The 18,714-nt window shown below is 35.8% G+C and overlaps 1 protein-coding gene across 10 annotated transcripts in view; it reads left to right on the top strand.

Annotated features, from left to right (window-relative positions):
• HERC1 (HECT and RLD domain containing E3 ubiquitin protein ligase family member 1) overlaps window positions 1–18,714 on the top strand; it is a 177,553-nt gene that overhangs the window by 65,251 nt on the left and 93,588 nt on the right. For all 10 annotated transcript variants that reach the window (XR_004905037.1, XR_004905043.1, XR_004905041.1 and 7 more), the window contains 7 exons: window positions 881–1,006; window positions 1,968–2,189; window positions 5,584–5,736; window positions 5,864–5,996; window positions 7,329–7,520; window positions 7,940–8,161; window positions 10,617–10,790. Coding sequence is in view for 2 of the 10 variants with exons in the window: in XM_036034506.1 (XP_035890399.1) it covers window positions 881–1,006; window positions 1,968–2,189; window positions 5,584–5,736; window positions 5,864–5,996; window positions 7,329–7,520; window positions 7,940–8,161; window positions 10,617–10,790 (1,222 nt within the window). In the remaining 8 variants the exon portion in view is untranslated. The remainder of the gene's footprint in view (window positions 1–880; window positions 1,007–1,967; window positions 2,190–5,583; window positions 5,737–5,863; window positions 5,997–7,328; window positions 7,521–7,939; window positions 8,162–10,616; window positions 10,791–18,714) is intronic.

Here is an 18,714-nt window from a genome sequence, read left to right as displayed (position 1 = left end):
TCTTGAAGTGTATTGTTATTTCCTCTCCCTCATTTTCTGTTTTCTCTTTCTCTATAACTCCTATTGTAATACTAGACCTCCTGCACCAGGACTCCTAATTTTCTTGTTTTCTTTCCTGCTTTCCACTTTCTCTTCTGTGAGAAATTTAATTTATATTCTAACCCTTCTACTGATGTTTTTTATTTCTTCTATCATATTTTTAATTTGTATAAAAAGAGCTCTTAATCTTTGAGTGTGTCTTTTCTCTAGTCCAATGCCCACATTTTACTGCTAAAGAAGCTATGACCCAGGGAAGTGATGGGTCATAGATAATGCAGCTACACTGTATGCTGTTCCCACTACCTGGACTTCTGTTTGGCTAAGTCTGGCTCATTTTTAATTCTTAAATGCCTAATCCTCAGGGAGACCTTCGGTGAGCTCATAGGCCATGTTAATTGCCTTTTTGTATATGTTCCTTTAAGCCTACACTTCCATTTACTTTTTCTGTGTGACTTCTTTCACACTCACAGTTACTTGCTCGGGGTCTCTCTCACTAGACTGTCTGCTCATGAAAGCAGGGCTTTTGTCTGTCTTCTTTGTTTCTTCACGCATAGCACAGCACTTTGTAGGACCAGTGCTATAGATTCAGCACTCAATATTTGTCAAGTGATGATTATCTATTTAGTGGCAAATCCAAAATACATATTCTAGTATTCTTAAAAACATCTAAAGAAGGACTCCTGTGCTTTTTCTTTTTCACATACTGCCTTTATGCAAACTTCCATGATCCACCTTCTTTAGAATTCCATGATTCTAATAGTCAATGGATTTAAATTATCTTTTTATTTATTAAAAACATAAGAACCAGGCCGATAAATCCACTTTTCTTTTTTGATATTAGGTAGTAATTGAAACTCTGTCAGTGGGAGCAACCATGCTATTACCTCCATTAAGAGAACGTATGGAATTACTTCATTCTCTTTTACCCCAAGGACCTGATAGATGGGAAAGCTTATCTAAAGGACAGGTGAGCCTTTGCATGGCATCTAAGTAATCTAGTAATATTTAAAAAAGACAAGAAGATAAAGCTAACTGATTGTCTAGTGTTTATAAAATAATACTTGATGGTTCTGGTAAATGCTAGTATTTAATGTTTTCTGCTGGAGGAGTTCCCAAATTTCTAATGAAGGTGAATTGATAATTTATTAAATTATTTAGAGGTAATAAAATCATGACTAATTTTTTCAGTGTTGCTTTCACTGTCAAACCAGAGAGAGACCTTTTAGTTTATTTGTAGTGTACTGGGTTGAAATCAAGGGCATGTACTATTATTATTGCTTCCATGCCCAGAACTTTGTTTGAAATTACTTATATAAAAGGTAAAAGAAGATGACTATTATGAAAAAGTATTTAATGATATGAATATGTTTACTCTTTTCATTTTTAATATGTTCTGTACATTAAAGTAAGTACATTTTGTTTAATCAAGTAGAACAGTCAATCATAGAGTTACAGATTTGAGGGAAGAAGTGGTACGTACTCATAATATAATTAACAGATGCCTTGCAGTGAGTATTTTGCATTGGTTTATGTTTCAGTGATTTATTTTAAACATTAGAATAAGTGGTTTCATTGGTAATTCTGTAGAAGAATGTGTAGTATAATTTAGTCGACATTCCCTACTCTTTACTTATAGTGCTAAAATCATCATGCAGAGTATGCCATTTTAGCTTAAGAGTTTTAGATACTATAATAAAGGCTGGAATAAAACTGTAAGTTGCATTTTCCCAAATGGTATTGATGGGATAAGTTTTCTTTTGATTACATACTTGCTAAAAGAGTATTGTTAATCAGGATATGGAGTGAATTAGCATTATTAATGTAGCTTTTTTGAGGGGGTCCTCCTTTTCCTTTTTTAGTGCATTTTAAGCTAATTATTTGTTCCTATTTTATCAATGGAATTTTTATTTTTATTTTTATTTTTTTAGAGAATGCAACTGGATATCATTCTGACAAGTTTGCAAGATCATACCCATGTAGCCTCCCTACTTGGCTATAGCTCACCCTCTGATGCAGCTGACCTCTCTTCTGTGTGTATGGGCTACGGAAGCCTGTCAGATCAACCTTACGGCACTCAGAGCTGCCATCCAGATACCCATCTGGCTGAAATTTTGATGAAGACTCTCTTAAGAAATTTAGGATTTTATACGGTAAGTTTTTCTTTTTCTTTGTGGTAAAAAAGAAAAGCCCTATTTTTATTATTATTTTTTGAGTGGGGATGTATCACTACCTCATGTCAGGATATTTTGACATTTAAACAGTAATGAAATAAATAAAACTCAAGACCCCACTTCCCCGCAGCAGGAAAACATGTTAGATCTGAAATATTGTGAGTGCCTAGTGACTTACTAAGAATTCTAAAGAGAATTATTTTAGAATTTTACCAAATTTTTTTTGTTAATGTACAACAATAAACATATAAATAGTCAACAACATTTAGCAAGAGAAGAATAATGAGGGGTGGCTATAATAAGGATTGACCTTACCAGAAAATAATCTTAAATTAAGTGTGGTTGGTACTAAGAATAGGCTAGTTGACAGGAGAGAAGTCAGTGGGCACTAAAGCTTTCCCTGAGTTAGGGTGCCATTGATTCATACTCTTCAGTGGTTCTTAGATCCATGTCTTTTTTTGTTTTCATTTCTATGGGTTCTAACTCAGGCCATCATGTCTTAATACTGATAGCAGTGTTATTAGCTATTAGTACTAACAACAGTGTTGTTAGCTAATAGCAGTTTCACTGTGACTGGTCTCTTTTCAGCATCTTATTGCTAGAATAACCTTGTATCAAAAAACCTCATTGTATTAAATCAGATCCTTTTCAGATCCTTCATCATTTGTCTTATACCACTTTTATTTGAGCTCATACACATGGCACACCTGTCTTCTGCTTGCCCTCCCTGTCCACTGATCTCCACTGATCTGTGACTTCTTTAAGAATTTATGCCCTGGCTGGCATAGCTCAGTGGATTGAGCACGGGCTGGGAACCAAAGTGTCGCAGGTTCGACTCCCAGCCAGGGTACATTCCTGGGTTGCAGGCCATAACCCCCAGCAACTGCACATTGATGTTTCTCTCCCTCTCTCCCTCTCTCTCTCTCTCTCTCTCTCTCTCTCTCTCTCTCTCTCTCTTTCTCTCTATCTCTATCTCTATCTCCCTCCCTACCCTCCCTAAAAATAAATAAATAAAATCTTTAAAAAAAATTTATTATTCTAAGAAGCCTTGCCCAAATAACCTCATCTTACCATGTAATTATAACTGCATATCCTTTAGCAATTTTTAGTCAAAAGTGTACCATGTAACTTAACTTTGAATTAATTGTTTGTGTATCATTTCTTATTGTCTCCTATGCCTCTTCAGGGTCAGGTCTGTATATTTTTTCCCATACAATTCTTAGTGTTTTGTTCTGTCCACATTAAAAAGTTGTTGACTAAATTGGAGTGCCAGTTGTTCCTATAGAATTATTTTCTCTGACATTTAAGAATGTAAGTTTGATCTGATGTTTGCCTGCAAGTGGAATGGCAACAGTGTTATAGTATATCTGTATCCACTTGCTATTGACTGAATTTTTTTCCCAAAGTTGTAAGGAACATCTGTGCTGAATTAAAGTAATGCCTCTATTATGTCATTAGGATTGAGGTAGATGTGTACATTATGTGGAAATGGCAATAAAATACTAGCTCCTTTTGGGCTAAGATCATAATAAAAACACTGTGATTTAAACCATACTTGTCATGTTCCAAGATTTAAAAAGAATGGTTCTTCTCTTTGTTTGGTCTGATATGATAGAATACTCTGGAATGAATAGATTATAAACAATGCAAATTTATTTCTCACTTTTGGAGGTGGCAAGTGTGCAATCAAGGTGCTGGCAGATTTAGTGGTGCCTGCTTCTTGGTTTATAGGTAGCTGTCTTTTTGCCTGTGTCCTCACACAGGGGAGCTCTCTGAAGTCTCTTTGTAAGGGCACTAATGCCATTCATGAGGGCCCTGACCTCAGGACCATTTACCTTCCAAAAGCCCTGCTTCCACTTATTACTACATTGGAGGGATTAGGTTTCAACATAGAATTTTGAGGGGACACAAACATTCAGTTTCTCTCTAACAGTGCTTATTAGAGAGCTTACAATTGTACTTCTGTAGCAAGGGTCTTAAAATGTTGTGAGACTCTCTCTTGAATATTGTAATCATAGACTATATTTTATGTATAAAGATGTTCATTACATTATTTATAAGCAATAATAAGAAATTGGAAACAACTGATATATAAAAATAGGAGAGTGATTAAGTAAGTTATGGTATATATGCTCAGTGGAATATAATATGACTCAAGTTTTACATAAACGTGGTTTATGAAAATGTAGAAAATGTTGGTGAATTTGTTGGAAAAGAGTAAAAATAGCATAAGCAATATTATGAAAAAGTAACAAAAAATCAGGAAAGAAGTACACCAAAAATATTAATAGTGATTTTTCTTTGGTTGGTTTGTTCAATTGTGATTTTCAACTTTTTAAAATTAGTTTTGGTATTTCCTAGATTTTTTACACTGCACATTTAAAAAAATATTTTTAACTTGAAATAATTTAAAACTCAAGAATCATTCAAAGAAATCCTCATACCCTTTATTGCATTTGATCACGCTATCTATCTGTCTATCTATCTATCTATCTTTTATTCTAAATCATTTGAGGATAAGTTGCAGATGTCATGCTGGCCATTACTAAGCACTTAAGCATGCATTCCTTAAGAAGAAGGACATTCTCTTACATAAGAACAGAACAGTTATAGAACTCAGGAACATTGATGCAGAACTGTTATCTAATATGCAGTTCATATTTAGATTTCTGTATTGTCCCAATTATGTCCTTTATAGCAACCCCCATCTCAATCTAAGATCACACATTATATTTAATTATCTATCATGTCTAGTCCACTTATTTCTTTTATAGTCAGAAACAAATTTAATGTTTAAGAATTGTGATCTTAGAAATAACACAACATGTGGAAACAAAAGCTTTACACAAGAGATCTGGAAACCAATAGCATTAAAATATTGAGGCCCTGGACAGGAAGTGCATTTGCTTAGAGCATTGTCCTGATACACCAAGGTTGTAGGTTCAGTCTCTAGTCAGGGCACATGTAAGAAATGACCAGTGAATGCATAAATAAGTAGAACAACAAATTCATGTTGTGCGCTCTTTCTCTCTCTCTCTCCCCCTCCCTCCCTCCCTCCCTCTACCTTCCCTTCCTCTCTCAAATCAATAAATGTAAAATAAAATTAAAAATACTGAAATGCATTGTCTTTGGATATTGTACTGTTTTCCTATTTCCAGATTTCTTTAGTGAAATATGTATTTTTTAATGGAAAAAACAAATTGAGATTGTTGGTAAATCTTCCTTTCTAATAGCTAATAAGAACATAGCAAAGATTTAAAAATAATAGCGAAGAAAGAAGACAGTGGCTTCTTAAATCAGAATCATTTATGGTAGGACATTACTTTCATTTTCAAACACTTTAAATATAATCTTCATTTATGTGTCGTTTTAGGATCAAGCATTTGGAGAGCTAGAAAAGAATAGTGATAAATTTCTACTTGGAACATCATCTTCAGAGAACAGTCAGCCTGCTCATCTTCATGAACTGCTGTGTTCACTACAGAAACAGCTGCTGGCTTTTTGCCATATCAATAACATTAGTGAGGTATGTGATTCTTTGATTTTTATGGTGGTCTTTCTCAGGGACCTTGAAACTCAGCAACTTGGTGAAGCCATGATATTTTTGTACCTTGAATCTTTCAAGTACTAATTTAGCAACTTTCTCCCCTCAGAACTCAAGCAGTGTGGCATTGCTTCATAAGCATCTTCAGCTCTTATTGCCTCATGCCACAGATATTTATTCACGTTCTGCAAATTTGCTCAAAGAAAGTCCTTGGAATGGCAGCGTTGGAGGAAAATTAAGAGGTGTGTTTGAAATTAGATTTCAAATTTAATCAGTGGTTATAAAGTAGGTGTTCTTAACCTTTCCAAAACCTTATGAGGGCCTGAAACTTCTGAGTGGAATAAGAATGATCTTGAATCTCTTTCTTATTGAAAACCTCTTTGATCATGGTTTAGGGGTAATGGTAATAATACTGATCTGGTTAACCTTAACAGCTAAGTGACATGACAAAGGCCTAATTTTAAGGCATTGGATACTATATATGCAAAAAGATTAATTTTAAATGGCATAAAGTGAGATTTTTATCTGCTCTTTCTTTACCTGTCTTTAGTTTTCCAGTGTTTCTCTTTCCTTCTTGAAATGCTTTCTTTTCCTTGGGCTTCTGTGTAATCATAATTCTGTTTTTACTCATGTCTCTCTGATCACTGTTTTTTGTTGGTTTCTATAAACACCTCTTCCTTGGACATGCCCTTTAATGTGTAGGCCCCTCTGAATTTTGTCCACAACCCTCATTTCTCCCTGACTGATCTTATCTGGTTCCATTGTCTGACCACCCAGTGTATGTTGACTCTCCAGTGTGCGCCTAGCTGAGGCCTCCCTTTTCACGTGAGCCTTTCTCTGATTACCTGCTGGTATCTTTTCTTGGTTGTCCTAAAGGCAGAAAACTCAGTAGTCTGTCTAAAACCAAATCATCTCAGAAGTTCACGGAAAAAAGAAAGAAATTGGGAAACTAAAACTGTTGTATACTAGACTCCTCCATTTTGTCATTGCATAGGCATTTAACATTTCTTCTGCTTAAACTGAGCTCATCTCTGAATGGTCCATCCTGCCCCAAAGTACAGTGAAATACGTATTGAAACAAAATTGATTTAAAACTGATACAGATAATTAAAAGGTAGATGCTTTGAGGTGATCTTAATTTTTTAAAAAGTAAATTTGGTTTTAAAAACAAGGATTCCCTCATTAAAATGTAAGCACCATGAGGGTAGGAATTTTTAGCTCTTTGTTCATGACTATATGCCTTCCACCTAGAACAGCAATTGGTATGTTGTTCAGGTATTCAGGAAATATTTCTGGAGTTAAAAAAAAAGGTAAATTTGTGAATCAGAAATTCATAGTGCATTTAAGGGAGGAAGCTATAATCTTTTGAATTTGTTGCCAGGAGATAGATGTATGCTTTCCCACAAAGTGTCTGTTGGGGGCACTCTGTGAAAGTGAGTAAATATTAATACCACACCAGCTACCAGATACATGCTCAGCAAAGAGTTATTGAATTAGTATACTATAGTTTTGGGTTAAATTTGTTTTTAACTTTTGTAACAATTGATCCATGTTGAATTTCTTACCTTTCGTAGATGTGATATACGTCTCAGCTGCAGGCAGTATGCTCTGCCAGATTGTTAATTCCTTGTTATTACTCCCCGTGTCCGTGGCTCGGCCTTTATTGAGTTACCTCCTCGACTTGTTGCCACCTCTTGATTGCCTTAATAGACTCCTGCCAGCTGCTGCTCTGTTAGAAGACCAAGAGTTACAGTGGCCTCTTCATGGTAAGTAAAGATGGTAAAAGAGCAAATAATACTTTTGAGAAAAATGGTTCCCCTCTCATGCATCAGGTAAATTATATCTGACACTTGGGTGTATTACATAATGAAAGAGATAAAGTTGTTATCTTCTCAGATTACAGTCTGAAGTGGGCATTTATATGGGAAAACTTAAGAAGTTGTTCATATATAACAGTATCATATTAATATTAAAATTAAAAACTTTACAAAGAACATTTTGATAGCATAACTTATCTGAATATGTTTTAAATTAGTAGCCTAATAAAGGGACTATATACAGAAAATGTTATAATTTCTTTTCTTTGTAAAATTATTTTGCTTTAATATCTTATTGTTAGTATAGGAAAAAGCTTGAGAATCTTGAATACATGATGAAGATACAATTATTAATGATTTTGTCTCAGGAGGGCCAGAACTGATTGATCCTGCTGGTTTGCCATTACCTCAGCCAGCTCAGTCCTGGGTGTGGCTTGTGGATCTGGAAAGAACAATTGCTCTCCTTATTGGGCGCTGTCTTGGTGGCATGCTCCAGGGATCCCCTGTGTCTCCAGAGGAACAGGACACTGCATATTGGATGAAAACACCACTTTTTAGTGACGGCGTAGAAATGGACACCCCTCAGTTAGGTAATGTGCTTCTTTGCAACATTTAAAATACATGTTTGTGTTTGAACCTCTATTAGAGATTTGTCTTATTTTGGATTTGCTAACTAGAAAACCAATAGGAAACAAAGCAGCAGTAGGAGGGTACGAGATCTGAGACTGTAACTTGGAGCCCTCAGAAAAACAGTTAAATCCTGCAGCATTGTGTTTCAGCATTGGGTAGTGAAAAGAGCCTCTGAACTAGGAAAATGTAGTCCTGGTCCCATTCTGTCCCATTATTTTTAAATTTATTTTAAAGATTCGTTTATTTTCTTTTTTAAAAGATTTTATTTATTCTTAGAGAGAGGGGAAGGGAAGGAGAAGAGAGGGAGAAAAACATAAACATGTGGTTGCCTTCTCGCATGCCCCCTGCTGGGGACCTGGCCCACAACCCCGGCATGTACCCTGACTGGGAATCGAACCAGAGACCCTTTGGTTCACAAGCCTGCACTCAATTCACTGAGCTATACCAGCCAGGTAGTTTTTAATTGTTTTTATCCTCACCCGAGGATATGTTTTTCACTGCTTTTAGAGGAAGGGAGGGAGGAAGGGGAGAAACATTCATGTAAGAGAGAAACATCGATTGGTTGCCACCTGTATTTGGCCTGATTGGGAGTCAAATCCACAACCTAGATATGTGCCCTGACTGGGAATCGAACCTGCAACCTTTCAGTTATGGGATGATGCTCCAATCCACTGAGCCATACCGGCGAGGGCCCACTCTGTCATTATTTAGCACTCATTTTGGGCAAGTCACCTAACTCATAAAAATGGGAAAATGCTTGATTATTAGTGTTCTGGGGTTGTAAGGTTATGAAATTGCTTCATAGAATATAAAGCTTTGTAAGTTTACCTACCATGATTTACCAGTGTTCAATTTTCAAACACCTCTCAGAGGTGAGGGGCTTTCTCATCTTCCTGGCTGGTTCTGCTTTCATGCTGGTATTACCTTATGTGATTTCTCATTTTTTTCCTCCCTATTTATGGTGTCTTTAGGGATTCCTTTGTTCTGCCTCATCTCCCATTTGTCTACATTGCTGTTAAGTGAGCTCTCTGTCTGAACATGAGGATTTCTCCAGTTCCTGGACAGATGATCTAGTTGTTTTACTAGGAAGGTCCTTTAATCTCTCTGGGCCTCTAATTTCAATCCATAAAATAGTGAGTTAGATTTGATAGCCTATATATGATCATATATATATGAGATATATATCTATTTATATCTTTTTATAAATCTGATTTATATCTGATATATATTTTATATATTTTATGTATCTATATGTATCTTTTACATATATATCTAATATGTAAAAAATTCATTATTATTTGGTAAGAGAAAGACACTCAGAGAATGTCCAGGAAGGAAAGTCGAAGAGAAATCTCAATCTAAGAGGTCTCAAGAGGGGAAACAAAGTAGAAACAAAGACAGAAATCACAGAAAGATTCTGTTCTTGGGGGGAGGAATGGAGAGTGGAATGAGGAGAGTTGTTGAAGATTTTCTTCGTCTTCCAAATAGGAGTATATATTCATTATTTCATTTGTGAGCCAGAAAGTGATTCTGGCCATGGCTGATGACTGCTAGACTGGTACTTTGTGATACATGTATCCAAAAAAAAAGTAGAATTCTGGTTCTTCATGAGATACTTAACATCATAAAAATGGTAACAGTGCTACCAGTATTTAATTCTGTGTTAGTCCCAGATGTCCTCCTAGGACAAAAGTATCAATTACATATATCTCTGCCTTCCTCATATTCCTGTTCTATTTACTTTACTTAGTTAACTGGCCTTTAGTATGAATAAAATCACTTTTAGTTTTAATGTTATTTTTCAGTTTTTAAATTATAAAATATATTAGGAAAGGGTATTTGTCCTTTGTAAAATTGTAAATATCTGATTATTAAATTATATTATGGGTTAAATTGACTTTTGGCATTAGCCCAAGAACCTATCATCTAGAGAACGTTGTATTTGTATTTTAAATGGAAAATTACTTCTGAATACCAAATGTCCCATTGAAAAGATAGGAACCACCTGAACAAATGTTTATGGTATTCGTGATCTCTCTTGAATCATACTTAACTGATTATTTTCCCTTTGTCTACAAAAAAGAAGAAATTCTTGTCTAGTCTCTTTTCCAATGGTCACATGTTCTCAAAGAGGATGTCATTCTGTTTTTGAACAAGAGAGTTCTTTGTTGCCTAAGCGTAGGCCCTGCCTACTGCAGTGCCAGAACGCCTCCCTGGGGTTTTGTCACTCATCCTCCTGGAGAAGGTGGAAGATGTGATTCTGTCTCCAGTTGAGAAACATTAAAGAACTTTATAGCATCTACTTAAAACTGGTTTGAAATGTATCATTTTAGATGCATTAAGTAAATGTGGTAAGATTTTGTGGCACCAACATTTATGAGGTTTAAAATTAATAACAAATAATTTCATTTTTAGATAAATGTATGAGTTGCCTCTTAGAAGTAGCCCTTTCGGGAAATGAAGAACAGAAGCCTTTTGACTACAAATTGCGGCCTGAAATTGCTGTCTATGTAGACTTGGCTTTGGGTTGTTCAAAAGAGCCTGCACGAAGCCTTTGGATCAGCATGCAGGATTATGCTGTTAGTAAAGGTAAGATGAAGTGGATAAAGGGGATAAATACTGGGTTGGCCAAAAAGTCTGTATGTTTTTTTCCATATAAATAAAAGACACATTTTTCATTTTTACCAGTAACTTTGTTGATTTGTATATTTTGAGTATGTCAGCTGTCTTCTGCATGGTATAGCATTGAATGTTCTCAGTTAACATCTTGATTTGATCAGTGTCAACATTGGCTGGTCTGCCTGACCATGGAGCATCATCCAGTGAGAAATCTCCATTATGAAACTTCGCAACCACTTTTGACACATTTGATCAGTTGCAGCAGCACCTTCTCCATATGCTGTACAAGTCTTTTTTTGTGTTTCAGTTGTATTTTTACCTGTCTTGAAATAATAAAGCATATATGCCAAAAATGTTGCATATTTTCTTCCATCTTTAATATTATGCTGGCTACACAAAAATTCACCAACTTTGATGTATTTTTAAAATTGTTTAATTTTAAAAGATTTTATTTATTTTTAGAGAGACGGGAAGGGAGGGAAAAAGAGGGAGAGAAACATCAATGTTTCCTGCGTGCCCTCTACTGGGAACTTGGCTGGCAATCAAGGCATGTGCCCAGGCTGGGAATTGAACGAGTAACCCTTTGATTACACCAGCCACATCAGCTAGGGCTGATTTTTTTTTTTATTAAATGCACACTGATATGACAGCTGTTACAATACAGTTTCACAAAATTGTTTCAGGTGAAGTTAAAGACAACTAAGCCCTATTATAAAAGCCATCTTACAGAAAAAAATAAATGTAACTTTTTGGCCAACCCAATATGTGGATAGCTCATAATACTCAAATACAGGGTCCAGCAGAAGTAGCACCTGCTTGAGTGTGGTTGGTAGAGTAATAATATGGGAGAAATAATTCATAGTTTTAATTTGAACATTTCACCTAAAATGTCATATGGTGTGTTGAGTGTGATATTGTTATCAGAATTACATGTTTATGATTTTGTAATAAAAAAGGAACATTATGTGTGCTGGACCCTGTGTATGTAATAAATGTAAATAGAAAATCATAGGATTCACCCTATTACATTTTATAGAAAAGGGTATTTTATGAATAACATTTAAAAAATTTATTTTTCCTCTTTGTGGAAAATACTTTAGAGGTTTTCTTTCTTTTTTTTTTTTTTTTTTTAATGTACATGTATCCCACTTGAAGCAAACCCACTATGGGACAATTGAGGTTTATATAAAAAATAAATCCAGAGGCAGTCTTTTTACTGAAGGATTCCATGCAGTATAAATGGATTTTGTATAAAAGTCTGTTTAATGGACTTTTTCCTCTGCAAACCCTAGTGTCAGAACTGAAAATATGTGACTGTGGATGTTTCAGCTCTGGGCCTGGCCATTTTTCTCCTCTGTAAAATAGTCGGCTACTTTGAAGTGCTGGTGAAGATACCAGTTTGAAATAAGGTTTACTGTGAAGCACAGTAGTAAAGTGCTATGCATGTGGTGGCATTTCAGTTTATAATATTTCATTAATTTTATGTACAAGTTTTCAAAGGATATGCCTGATTTATTTTTAGCTTCCCTTTTAACAGTGACCTGGATTGTTCAGAATCACATATTTCTAGTTGTCTGTTTCCATGTTATATATTTTTTATCCTGTATTTAGTTTCCCCCTATTTCTTTGGATTTCCTTTCTTCTGTGGTAAAACTGTTAAAAGTAAATACATTTTCACCTTTTATTCTACTTTACTTTGTATAATAAAAGTGAAATGAGATATATATTATTTAGACCTTTAAAACACCAGCGAGATGATACCTTTGAAAATTTTAATCTCATCCAGTTTATCATTCATTTTTTTTTATTCTATAGTGTTGACTCCCATTGGAGGTATAAAAATAGTGTAGTAATGGAGACAAAAAAAGTTTACTTTCAAAGTTGTATTTTCTGACATTATCATGTGTACACATTTCCTTGGAATGTGCAGTTAAGTTTTCTTTAATATTATCACCTGTTCCATTGTAGTGAGAACTTTTTTAAAAGTATATGTAAACGTAAGATGAATAAAAACTTATCATATGTCTCCATTTGCTGAATTGTTTATAACTGCATCCTAGACTTTATGCTTGAATAGTGGAAACATTCTATAGTGCTTGGTATGAAATGACTAAAACTTTAATGAAGATCTTTAAAAACAACTCATTACTTAAAAAATTACCTGGAGGTATATGTATCCACTTATTTTTGCATCCTCTTTCAGTTTCTTTCTCCAGTATCTTACAATTTTTCAAGTATAGGTCTTTTACATCTTTGGTTAAACTTATTCCTACTTTTTTTGATGAAATTATAAATAAGATTGTTTTCTTAATTTCCCTTATTGATAGATTATTATTGGTGTATAAAAATGCAACTGATTTTGGGGTTTTTATTTTGTTTCCTGCTACTTTACTGAATTCATTTATCAGTTCTAGTAGTTTTTTGGTGGAATCTTTAGGGTTCTCTATATGCAGTATCATGTCACCAGCAAATAGTGATGATTTTACTACTTCCTTTCCAGTTTGGATGCCTTTTATTTCTTCTTTTTGTCTGATTGCTGTGGCTGGGACTTCAGTACTGTTTTGAATAAGAGTGGTGAAAGTGGACATGCCTGTCTTGTTCCTGATCTTAAAGGAAACCCTTTTAGTTTTTGCCCATTGATATGATACTGGCTGTGGGTTTGTCATATATGGCCTTTATTACATTGAGATTTGTTCCCTTTATCCTACTTTGCTGGGAGTTTTTATCATAAATCGTGCTGAATTTGATCAAATACTTTTTCTACATCTATTTTTTAAAGATTTTATTTATTTATTTTTAGAGAGAAGGGAAGGGAGGGAGAAAGAGAGGGAGAGAAAGATCATTGTGTGGTTGCGTCTCATGCGCTACCCCCCCCCTCCCCTCCATTGGAGACCTGGCCTGCAACTCAGGCATGTGCCCTGGCTGGGAATCGAACCCACGACCCGACCCTTTGGTTTCAGGCTGGCACTCGATCCACTGAGCCACGCCAGCCAGGACATTTTTTTCCCTACATCTATTGATGTGATCACTTGGTTTTTATCCTTTGTTTTGTTTGTGTGGTATATCACATTTAATGATTTGCTGATATTGTACCACACTTATATCCCCAGATAAAAGTCTCACTTGATCATGGTGTATGATCTTTTTAATGTATTGCTTGACCCAGTTTGCTAAATTTTGTTGAGAATTTTAGTATATATGTTTACCAGGGATACTGGCCTATAATTTTCTTTCTTTATAGTGTCTTTATGTGGTTTTGGAATTAGGATAATGCTGGCCTTATAAAATGACCTTGGAAGTCTTCCCTCCTCTAGAATTTTTTGGAATAGATTGAGAAGGAGAGGTGTTCATTCTTTTTTGAAAGTTTGGTAAAATTTACCTGTGAAGCCATCTAGTTTAGGAATTTTGGTTTTTGGTCACTGCTTCAGTTTCCTTAGTTGTTGTCTATTCAGATTTTCTGAATCATTCTGATTCAGTTTTGGAAGATTGTATGCTTCTAGGAAATTTATTCATTTTGTTCAGATTGCCTCATTTGTTGACTTATAGTTTGTAATACTTTCTCACAATCCTTTGTATTTATGTGGTGTCAGTTGTTACTTCTCTTTCATTTCTAATTTTATTTACTTGGGTTCTCTTTCTTTTTTCTTGATAAGTCTGGTTAAAGGTTTGTCAATCTTGTTTATCTTTTCAAAGAACCAGCTCTTGGTTTCATTGATTGCTTATAGATATATATATTTTTAAAGATTTTATTTATTTATTTTTAGAGAGGGGAAGGGAAGGAGAAAGAGGAGAGAAACATCAATGTGTGGTTGCCTCTTGAACACCCCCTACTGGGGTCCTGGCCTGCAGCCCAGGCATGTGCCCTAGAATGGAATTAAACCAACAACCCTTTGATTCTCAGGCTGGCACTCAGTCCACTGAGCCACACCAGCCAGGGATGATTGCTTATATTTTTTTAAGTAAGTCTTTACTTTTTAAAAAAATCCTCTCCCCAGGATATTTTTATTGATTTTTACTGTAGAAAGAGAGGAAACAGTGGGGGAGAGGCGGGGGGAGGGGGGGGGAAGAGAGAGAGAGAGAGAGAGGAGAGAGAGAGAGAGAAAGAAAGAGAAACATTGATATGAGAGAGAAACATCGATCAGTTGCCTCCCACATATGCCCCAACTGGGGATCAAACTTGCAACCTAGGTATGTGCCCTGACTGGTGATCAAACCCACAACCTTTTGGTGTACAAGACAGTGTTGTAGCCCACTGAGCCATCCTGCCAGAGCTTGTATTTTTTTAGACTCAATTTCATTTATTTCTGCTATGATCTTTATTATTCCTTGTCTTCTACTCACTTTGGGCTTTTTTGTGCTCTTTTTCTAGTTCCTTTAAGTGTTAGTTAGATTGTTTCTTTGAAATTTTTCTTGTTTCTTGAGGTAGGCTGCAGTGCTATGAATTTCCCTCTTAGGACTGCTTTGGCTGTGTCCTGTAGGTTTTGAGTTGTTTTCTTCTCCTTTTCATTTGTTTCAAGGTATCTTCTGATTTCTTTCTTGGTCTCATTGTTAACCCACTCACTGTTTGGTAACATGCTATTTAGCCTCCATGCCTTTGTGTGTTTTCCTTTTTTTTTTTTTTCCTTCTTCTTGTGATTGATACCTAGTGTCATACCATTATGGTCAGAGAAGATACTGGTTATGATGTTACTCTTCTTAAATTTAAGACTTGTGTTGTGTCTTAACATGTTCCAGGTGTAGTTAAAAAGAATGTATATTCTCATGCTTTGCAGTGAAATGCTTGGAAGATATCAATTAAATTCATCTTATCTACTGTATCATTTAAGGTTGCTATTTCCATGTTGATTTTCTCTCTGATCATGATCTGTCCATTGAACTCAGTGGGGTGTTAAAATCCCCCACTATGACTGTTATTGTCCATCTTTCCCTTTATGTCCATCAAGATTTGCTTTTCATATTAGGTGCTTCTTTGTTGGGTGCATAAATATTTACAAGGATTATATCCTCTTGTTGGATAGCTCCCTTTATCATTATGTAGTATCCTTCTTTGTCTCATACTGTGGCCTTTGTTTTAAAGTCTATTGTGTAAGATATAAGTACTGCTACCTCAGCTTTCTTTCCCTTTCCCTTTGTGTGAAATACCATTTTATATTCCTTTACTTTTAGTCTGTTTGTATCTTTCTGAGGTGGGTCTCTTGTAAACAGTATTGTATGTATATGGGTCTTATTTTCTTATCCATTCAGCTATTTTTTTTTAATTTTTTTATTTTATTGATTTTTAGAGAGAGAGAGAAACAATTTGTTGTTCCATTTATTTATGCACTTATGCACTTATTGGTTGCTTCTTGTATATGTCCTGATTTGGGACTGAACCAGCAACCTTGGCATACTGGGAGAACATTCTAACCAACTGAGCTACCTGGCAAGGGCTCTACCCTATTTTTTTTATTAGATCTTTCAAGCCATTCACATTTAAAGTGGCATTATATCCAAAGAAACCTGAAATACTGAAAGAATATATGCACTCCTGCATTCATAGCAGCATTATATGCAATAGCCAAGATTTGGAAGCAGCCCAAGTGCCCACCAGTAGATGAGTGGATAAAAGATATTGTGGTACATTTATATAATGAAATACTACTCAGTCATAAATAAGAAGGAAATCTTACTCTTTGCGACAGCATAAACAGACCTGAAGAACATTATACTAAGTGAAATAAGCCAGTCAGAGAAAGATAAATACCATATGATTTCACTCATGTGGAATCTAATGAACACAATGTAGTAACAAGCAAAATAGAGACAGATTCATGTGTAGAGAGCAGGCTGACAGCTGTTGGCAGTGGCAGTGGGGTGGAATGGGTAAGGGGATAGAGCAAAAAGGGAAAAAAAGAGTACAAACTCACAGGCACAGACAACAGTGTGGTGGTTGGAGATGGGGAGGAGTGTGGGGGGAGGTGGTAGGGATATGGGGGGCTAAATGGTGATGGATGGAGATTTGACTTGGGGTGGTGAACACACAGTACAGTGTACAGATGATGTGTTGTGGAATTATGTACCTGAAACTTGTAATACAATATTGTTAACCAATGTCACTCCAATAGATTAAATACAAAGGAAAATAAATAAAATTTAAAAATTGCATAGGAGGATAATTCTTGCTACATTTGAAACACAGCAAAGGGTGTTACTTTAGTTTGCTTTTAAATTGAATTACTGGCCTGGTTGAAGGGGGGTCATGTTTGATTTTAAGTCATCACAGTTCTCAGGATAGCAAGCAGTCAGTCCCTGAACAGATAATCTGTCAGGAACCTGATGTGGAAAAATTTTGTATGTTATAAAAACTGTCATTTTAAGATTCTCTGTTGGCTTTAAGAATTTCTTAAAATCTGTCATGTTTATATTGTCAGTTTTCACCTGTGAAATAGGTAAATATGAACTTAATTTTTTACCTAAGCATACAGAAATGACTGAAAAACCAAGATGTTACATTTTATCTCTTGGGATAGCAGTTTTAAGCAGAGATTAGTACAAATGAAGGTAACTTGGGACTTAATATTTGCCAGGGTATCTTGTTTTGTTTTGCTTTTAAGTGGTACAGTAAATTTGTCAAATTAACAGTCTGTCTAGCAGACATCCCGGGAGTGGAATAGATAGGAAACATCCCACCACCATGTGGACTTTACTGACTGTACTGCACTTTTACAGTGCAGCATTGCTATGCTAACATGGAATTAAAGAAAGCACCTGATGGTTCTCATCATCTAATGCTCTGATTTGGATTTTCAATTGCATGTGCTCATTTCTGTTCAAATGTTTTATTTCTTACCCACTTAAATGTACATGTATTACCAATACCGACTTTCATGGTTTCAAATACCAGATATATAAACACCTGACTAGTTTACTCAATATCTCCACTAGGATATCTAATAGAAAACATTCAAAACCAGACTCCCGATTCTAGCTTCCTACCCCCTAAAAGTGTTGTTTCTGTGGTTTTCCTGTCTCAGTAAATGCCAACCACATTCTGAATGCATTTATAGTCAACCTTGACTTCTCACATATTCTCACATTTGGCAAATCCTCTCAACTCTACCCTCAAAATACATATGGAATCTGGCCATTTCTCATTACCTTTATAGCTCTGACTTTTATCTGAGCCACCATCATTTCTCACTTGAATTACTGCAATAATTACTTCTGCTGTTGCTATTTCTATAGGAAGTTCTCCACTCAGCAGTCAGAATGAGTCTTTTAAAACAAGTCAGATCATGTCATATTTCTATTCAAAGACTTCTAATGGTGGTTCCCATTTCCCTCAAAGTAAAGCCTAGAGGACTTGCAGTGGCCTGCAAGGCCCTATGTGATCTAGTTGTAGCCAGCCTTATGATGTCTCCTACCACTCTTTTGCAAGTACACTTTGTTCCAGCCACACTAGCCTCCATGAACCCACCTCAGGGCCTCTATCCTAGTTATTTTGGAGGGGACACTGTCTCTATGTGGCCTCTTCCTGTACTTCACCTAGATCTGTGCTCAGCTGTAGCTTTATCAGAGACCTTCCCAAACCAGTCTGTATAAAAGAGCAAGCCCAGCCCTGGCTGATGTGATTCAGTTGGATGGAGCATTGTCCTGGAGACTAAAGGACACAGGTTCCATTCCCAGTCAGGACACATACCCAGGTTGCAGGTTTGATACCCAGTTGGGGCGTTTCCCCTCCCTTCCCCTCCCCTCCCCTCCCGTCCCTCTTCCTTTTTCTAAAAATGCAATGAAAAAATAGCAGCCCCACACAGTTCAATATTCCCTGTTCTCCATACCCTGCTCTATTTTTCTCTATAGCGCTTATCTGTCATATTAATGTTTTTACTTATTGTCTCCCTGGCTCTCCTCAGGC

The sequence above is a fragment of the Phyllostomus discolor genome, chromosome 1 (genome assembly GCF_004126475.2).
Source record: "Phyllostomus discolor isolate MPI-MPIP mPhyDis1 chromosome 1, mPhyDis1.pri.v3, whole genome shotgun sequence".
NCBI classification, from domain to species: domain Eukaryota; kingdom Metazoa; phylum Chordata; class Mammalia; order Chiroptera; family Phyllostomidae; genus Phyllostomus; species Phyllostomus discolor.
The sequence above is the reverse complement of the archived record's forward strand: the minus strand, read 5'-3'. Positions and strand labels throughout refer to the sequence as shown.